Raw genomic sequence first — 7,965 nt, 5'->3', positions numbered from 1 at the left:
CCACAAACAGTTGGAGGAGAAGGAGGAGGAGGAGGAGGAGACCCACAAACAGTTGGAGGAGGAGAAGGAGGAGGAGGAGGAGACCCACAAACAGTTGGAGGAGAAGGAGGAGGAGGAGACCCACAAACAGTTGGAGGAGAAGGAGGAGGAGACCCACAAACAGTTGGAGGAGAAGGAGGAGGAGGAGGAGGAGGAGACCCACAAACAATTGGAGGAGGAGAAGGAGGAGGAGGAGGAGGAGAACCACAAACAGTTGGAGGAGGAGGAGGATCACATAGAACCCCCCACCGAAAAAAAGATAAAAAAAACTGGATTCAGTTTAGTGGAAGAAAACGTATTTATCTTGACCCAGACGCTGGTCTTATAGAGTCATTTTAATTTTATTTACTCTGATATATAAAAGGCCCAGAGATTTTATATACTCTGGTATATAAAACGTCAAAAAAGTATATAAAACTATCAATTGAATATAAAATTAAAGGTTCCCACCAGGCTTCTGTGCTGGCTAGGGTTCAAGTCTCCTGGTGGGAAAGTGTTCTCAAGTTGTATAACTTCACTCTCGTGTTTAGGAGAGTTGTGAATCAAGCATAGACATAGTGTTCTCCCATATTAACAGGGACTTGATGAAAAACGTAAAAATGATAGTCATCTTTAAGAATTATTTGACTCTAAAATTCAGGGATGGTCAACTTCTTGGGCTGCTCCCAAGAGAACTGTTGCCGTCCAAAATGTCCATAACACGACGTATCACTGTAAATTGGTCTCTTTAAGCCCAGCTCCTTGACAATATGTCCTAGTCGTAGATCAAAGTTGTGGTTAACAATCTTCAGAAGCTGTTTTGATGTGTACTGTGAGGTGCCATAGTGGAAGATGCTGATGCTTATGGGGTGCACAACACTAATGGCGTAAGATACCTGAACCAAACAGCGTCTACATAATTTGTTTTTCACCAGTGACTTGGCAACCCATCGGGCAGCATAGGCCGCTGAGCGGTCAATCTTTGTGTAATCTTTGCCAGAGAATGCTCCCCCGCCGTGAGCGCCCCACCCACCGTAAGTGTCAACGATGATTTTCCTACCAGTTAGCCCAACGTTACCTTGAGGTCCACCCATGATTAATTCTCCGCAAGGGTTGATGTGGTATTTCGTTTGAGTATCTATATATTTTTCAGGAATAATGACCTTGATGACCTTCTCTATAACCTCGTCACGCAAAGCTTCGACAGTAATTTGTTCCGAGTGCTGTACAGAAGCGACAACAGTGTTCACTCTTTTGGGAATAACAGCTCCTTGATCGAAGGCATACTGGCATGTGACTTGAGTCTTACAGTCAGGTCGCGCCCACCAGAACGTCCCATCTCTTCGCAGCTCTGCAATCTTCTGATTGAGACGGTGTGCCAGCATAATAGTTAAGGGCATGCACTCATCGGTCTCATCAGTGGCATAACCAAACATCAGTCCCTGGTCCCCTGAACCAGTGTTGTCATCACTGCGCCCGATGTGTACACCATTAGCAATCTCTGCACACTTTTGCTCCAGGGCCAGAAGAATATTACAGGTCTTGTAGTCAAAGCCCTTTCGTGAATCATCAAAACCAATTTTCTTAACAATATCACGCACAATTTGTTGATAATTAACTTGGGCCTTGGACGTAATCTCCCCACAGATCAGGATCATACCAGTTTTGGTACACGTTTCACAAGCAACTTTGGCGTCAGGGTCCTGGCTAAGATGGGCATCAAGCACTACGTCGCTGATCTGATCGCAAATTTTGTCGGGGTGGCCTTCGCCTACGCTCTCACTGGTGAAGAGGAACGTCTCATGATCTCCATCCATGCTCTCAGCACACTATCCTGGGGAACGAAAATGTTACTTCTAAGTACTCTTGAATTTGGTTTCCTTGGCTAGATTTTAACTAAATAAAAATCCGTTATGTAAAGGAATATTATTAAAAACATTGACCTAATTGTGTGAAGAGAGAAAGAGAGAGAGAGAACGCAAACCTGGTCACGTGGAGAGAGAGCAACTGAGCAACTGTAAAGCAAGTGTGCAGCTGCTCTGTCTTATAACAAAACTGTGAGTCAAAAAAGAATATGGATCATTTATTTTATTTTGAAATGATTATAAACCATTAAAAAAAAAAACATTATTACTCATTCTAATTGGAAGAGTGAATGTATAATTTGGTAACCTGTAATCCTTAACTCTTTATGAACATAATAATTCCATCTGGTGAAAGGGATAATAATAATATTGTGTTAATAATTATAGAAGTATTTATTAGTCATGTATAAAAATGTAATAGAAGGAACAATAAGATTTGAAATTCAATTCATATATTTCCAACCAGTCTCCAAGGTAAACAGCCTCTGTCAAATGGTAGATAAGGTACATTATAAATCATTTTTATTATATGTTGTTAACAAAAAGCTGCTGTACGTGTGGACATTTGTATCCAAGATGTTTTTTCTCTATTATTAATTCTCTCCCGCAACCACCACATTCTCTTTTTTGGGGGGTTTCATAATGATTGAGATGACGATGATGTTCCCTAATAATACTTCTAATTTCTAGAAGAGTCTTGGGTATGAAGTATTCAATATGGTCTCCCTCAGCGCCTTCAGCTGCCAACACATCTGCGCGTTCATTTCCATAGATTCCAACATGGGAGGGAATCCACAGGAACTTGACAACTCTTCCCTGGTTGGTTAGTACCTTCACAACTCTCTTAATTTCAGCGACTATTGAAAGATTCTCGTCCCAATCTTTATTTAGGCTTTGCAGTGCTGCTCTCGAATCGGTGCAAATCACTGCACCAGTAGTATTCTGTTCAATAATATACCTTAACGCCATAGCAATGGCAGTTAACTCTGCTTGTGTTGAAGAGGTATAGTTCTCAATGCGCGCTTTTTCCTCATTTTTTGGTGGAAAAAATACATCATCCTTCTTAATTACCGTGTATGCTGCACCCGCCCGGCCATTAATAGGATTAGATGACCCATCAGTGAAGATTTGATCTAGTTCATCTCCAGCTTCATTATAAATTTCCTTAAGATACTTGTGGCTTATTTCTTTGGGTACCATGTTGGTTTTTTTCTTTACCATATCATTGATGATAATCCTGCACGAGTCATTCAGGGGATCCACCCAGGGAGGTAATCTTTCTACAGGCATGAGCTCACGAGCTTGTTGAAGTAGGTGAAGATCTTCAAGGTAGCCGACTGCTCTGTGATGCCATTTTTTGCTTCTCTTGTTTCCCCCTGAAAGTAGCACAGAGCTCAATTTTTTTTTAGCCATGTCATTATAATGGGGATCTCTGGCAATCCTAATTGCAAGCTCAGCATTCAGTTCCACAATTCTTTCTTTAATACTGGGAAGGGATAATAACTCTTTTTGTAGATTGGACATTTCAGCAGTTTTTTTCTTTGGAACTCCAAGAATGATTGAAATGGCTTCATCCTGTATACTTTCTAGCCTATTCATATCACTTTGTGAATAAGTACATAAAACAGGTGCTGCGTTGTCAATGACGGAGCGTACATAGTTTGTGTACATCATTTTAAGTACAGCAATAGAGGCTCCATGGCCATCATTCCAAGTCATAGCTTTCAGTTTCAGTTCCCTGAGTCGACTTTTGCATGTTCCTATGATTTGATTGAGCTCCTCTTTCTTTCCCTTGTTTGAGCCGACGGTGACGCCAAGGTACCGATAGTGGTCAACCCATTCAAGTGTTACACCATTAATTTGCAACTCTTCATTTTCTCTCTGCTTGCGATGGGAGTATGCTTTTGTCTTGTTTGTGGAGAGAGTGAAACCGAGCTCAATACATTTCCTTCCGAGGAGTTCAATGGCCTGTTTTATTTTATCAAAGGTGGGAGCTTGTATTAGGACATCATCTGCATATCCCACTAGTTGTGTTCCTTCAGGAAAATCAATATTGGCAATTGCATTCATAAGTACATTGAATAGTGTAGGGCTTAAGACTCCTCCTTGGGGGGTCCCGAGTTCCATATTCATTGTTCTTGAGATTGCTCCATTGATGTAGACCTTAGCTTTCCTCCCTGTGAGGTAGTCTTCAATCCATTTCATGAGTCTCCCCTTGACACCCATACATGCAAGCTCGTCCAGGATCGCAATTCCCTGGGCTTTGTCGAAGGCTCCTTTTATGTCAACAAATACAGAGTACCTAGCCGTGTCATTAACCAGGTAATTAATTATACAATTGGCTGTGCTCCGTCCTTTGACATATCCATTGACTCCTTCCCCAAACCTACCTATTTTGTGTAACAGTCGTTTTAGGATGATCTTTTCCAGCATCTTGCAAGTACATGACACGAGACTGATAGGTCTGTAATTGCCAGGGTCATTCGGTTTTGGTATGGGAACAATTTTGGCGTGTTTCCATTGTGTGGGCAGAACTCCATTTAGGAATGATTTGTTAAACAATAGGAGTAGTGGATTCCCAGGCACTTCACACAGTGCATTAAGTATGTCGTAGGTAATGCCATCCTCACCAGGTGCTGTAATTTTACCTCTCTTAACAGCCGCCCTTACTTCCTGGGCTGTGATAGGTTCTCCATATTCGTCCTCACTAGACTGTGCTCTCGCCATTCTAGTTCTTCTGTCATTCTGTAGCAGGAGCTATTCCATGACGATTTCCGTTGAGAGGGAGGATGAGGATGCTGCCTTACTCCACATGTGAATTAATTCTTCAGCTTTACTCTGTGGATCTTTGCCTCGAGGCATTTTCTTCCGAGGGGGTCTTCGTCGAGGCGTACGGCGCTGAATTCTAAGACAACTTTCAATTTGGTGATTAAGGTCATCAACAAATGTATCAATATCTTCTGGGATTTGGTATTCCCTGAACCAGTCATTCATCCTGTCTATGAAGATTGGCTTCATATCTCGTCTGAGTGATAACCACCTTCTTCTTTTATTTGACTCATTCTTTCTCAAATTGTTCATGTCGACAAAGGTAATCAGTGTGCCCGGTGGTCACAACATAAACTTTTGCCCAAGGTATATAATATGCTACTGACATCTGTGTCAAGTGAATTGAACAGGAGAACATCCTCTTTTATATCCCTCTATAAATCAAAAAAAAATATTTATTTTAATTTGTTTTCTTTTATTAATCCAATTATCCTTTAATTATCGAACATTGTAATTTGTTAATTATATATTGTTTTGAATGGGAAAGATGCTTACATACATACATACATATCTCAAAGGCATAGATTAGTTTAGTAAAGTTACTACAAAAAATTCAATATAATAGTAGTAATTAGGTTACATTTGTATACTACAGGACTTTAGGACTTTCAGTTGTGTGGGCATAGTTAGTTTGTTTCCCCTTAACTGGCAGAATACCACCCCCCTGCAACAGCATTTGTAGGATTCATGGGGCATAGATAAGACCAAGGAGTATGCTTACCTCTACAATTACAACAAAATGGAAATTTTTGTTTCTTTGTACACTCTTTAGAGTCATGTTTATTACCACAGTACTTACACCTGGGGTCGTACTGACATTTCAAAACCAAATGCCCCCAATAATAACACTTCAAGCATAATTTTGGCTTCTCTTGGTATTTTGAAACTTTTCTATAGGCTAGTCCTTGTACAAAAATTTTTTTAGGAGCCTCACCTTTTATTAAAGCTATAACCTGACTTTGTTTTTTATAATGAACAATGTTTCTCTTTACCCAAACAACACTGTCATTGTAAAGGAGATGATCGGGATCCAAGTAAGTTGGATATTTGAAAAGTATGACCTTTGTGAAAATACCTTCTTCTGGAACAACCATCACAATATTCTGAAAGCCATCTGTAGTTAAATGTTTAACTGCCTCTTCTGTTCCAACTGTGATATATGGCTGCTGAAGACCCTGACCCTCCTTGAACACTGGTTTAAAATCTGAATACTCCATAGCTAAACGTACAGTCCACACCATCTTTTCATTGAAGTTCAGTAGGCATGTTTTAGGAAATAACAACCGCCTCCTTACCCAGCAAACACAAATCATCTACACAACGTTCGCCTATCTCTTGCCATAGGTGTGGGAATGATTTGCATTGAGAATGGTGCAGGAGAGCCTTTGAGAAACTTTTACTCAAAAAATCCAAACACAAAGGTTTAATTATAAATTGTTTTTCTACAATTATTTTCTTCCAAATGTAAAACAAATAGTTTTTACATGTTTAAATATAAAATTTATGGTGTTTTTTTGTAAAATTCATTAATAAATTGTGAATGATATATATTGGCTGAGTGAAACCTTTATAATCCATTTAGTTATAATTTGAACAGAAAAAAGTATTTTTCCAAATTTTCTAAAAATTGCTCTTTTTAACACAATTTGACTCCTTATACATTCCACTAAACACTATATCATGTTTAAATATATAATTTATGTATTATTCTCTAAAATAATTTATATAAATTATATAAGTTGCTGGAAAGTGGTGTTAAGGATTTTGAAAACATTTTGTTGTGTTAATATGTTCTTATTAACTATGTCTCAAGTTCACAGTTTATCAAACAAGAATATTAACATTCGTCAACTCTTAAAATCTTATATGTTATCTTGCTGGTGCAAAAAAGGGTGAATCTTTAGGAACAGCTATAGTATCTATATATCACAAATGGTGTTTTCCCTAACTCAAACAATGTAGGGTTTATTATTCTACACATATTTCTAATGACTCTTAGATGTTTACATTCTCTGAAGTATAATTGTGAAGGCTGTGTCCATCACTCTCAACACAGATTCTTAAACTCGTCTCTGCAGGTTCAACTATATAATTAGTTTCCATTTTGAATTTCCATGGACATTTGTATCCAAAATGAAACCAATGTGGTTTCCTTCAGCGCCTTCAGCCAGCACATTTGCTCATTCATTTCCACAGATTCCAACAAGGTAGGGGATTTACAGAAATTTGTATATTCATATTGTTATATATTAAAAATATGAATGCAGTTCAATATGATAAGACAAATACATGAGTTTATGATAAATTCGTTTTCTGTGATATACCATTGATATGCTCTTTTTTTCTTTAAACGGCAGACTAAACTAAAGTGCTCACATCAACAGATTTGATGTATAAATGGTCAACGCTCAACAGAGTTAGTATAAATGTATTAGTATAAATCTTACTTGTCTCATTGTTAATTCACATTCAATGTCAACTTGTGGTTTTGATGTGGCACGTTTGGCCAAGACACCCCACCCCATTATGCACCCCATACCCATCTTGTGGGCGGTTGTGGAAAGGGTTACAGAGGCACATAATGGGCTCAGGGACTGAACCCCACAATTCATTTAGCTAAGCAAGTTACAATCTTGATGAGCTAGTTACAAAATTCAATATAAGTCATCACATCAACAATGGGTTCGAGATCGACCTCAAGTACAGGTTCTAAATTAAGCAACTGACATATGTGGAGAGCTAGTATCAAAATTTATATGTTTGTCCTGCACACCGTTCCCCATCCAGTGGGCAGCGGTGGATAGGTTACAATCACTTAGTTGTTATCTACAGTTAGCAAACTGGGGATATTTGGCTAAAATTTCTGGTAGCAGATCATTTTGAATGAAATATTGACACATCGCTGGAACATTGGTTATAGAATTGTCTCTAAATTCATGTATCTTTTCGCACTCCATCACATAGTGACGGAGGGTGTGCGAATAATTTTGTTGACACAGTTTACATTTGGTCAGGTCTACATCAGCAGATAATGAGAATTCCCAGAGATACTTGTAACCGAGTCTAAGCCGAGCAGTAGTAACATCTAGAAGTCTGCTGATTTTATTGGATGATCCATAGATGTGTGGCTCCTCTTGTATGATATGTATGATAGATGGAATTACTAGTTCCAGTTTCTAGGCAGGCGATGAGTACTCACAATAACCTTAATTAAGCGTCAAAACAAAAATGTGTATACTCTTTTTACTCTCCT

The 7,965-nt window shown here is 38.8% G+C and overlaps 1 protein-coding gene across 1 annotated transcript; it reads right to left on the bottom strand.

Moving 5' to 3' along the window:
- Window positions 1-680: 680 nt before the first annotated feature.
- Window positions 681-1,835, bottom strand: LOC138370379 (S-adenosylmethionine synthase-like; the record flags this gene model as incomplete). Its single annotated transcript, XM_069334731.1, has 1 exon — window positions 681-1,835. A coding segment is annotated over exon 1 (1,155 nt), but the record flags the coding sequence as incomplete, so codon positions are not given.
- Between the last annotated feature and the right edge of the window lie 6,130 nt (window positions 1,836-7,965).

Source organism: Procambarus clarkii, chromosome 32 (assembly GCF_040958095.1).
Source record: "Procambarus clarkii isolate CNS0578487 chromosome 32, FALCON_Pclarkii_2.0, whole genome shotgun sequence".
In the NCBI taxonomy this organism is placed as follows: Eukaryota; Metazoa; Arthropoda; class Malacostraca; order Decapoda; family Cambaridae; genus Procambarus; species Procambarus clarkii.
Note: the sequence above shows the minus strand (reverse complement) of the source record. Positions and strands in the feature narration are given on the sequence as shown.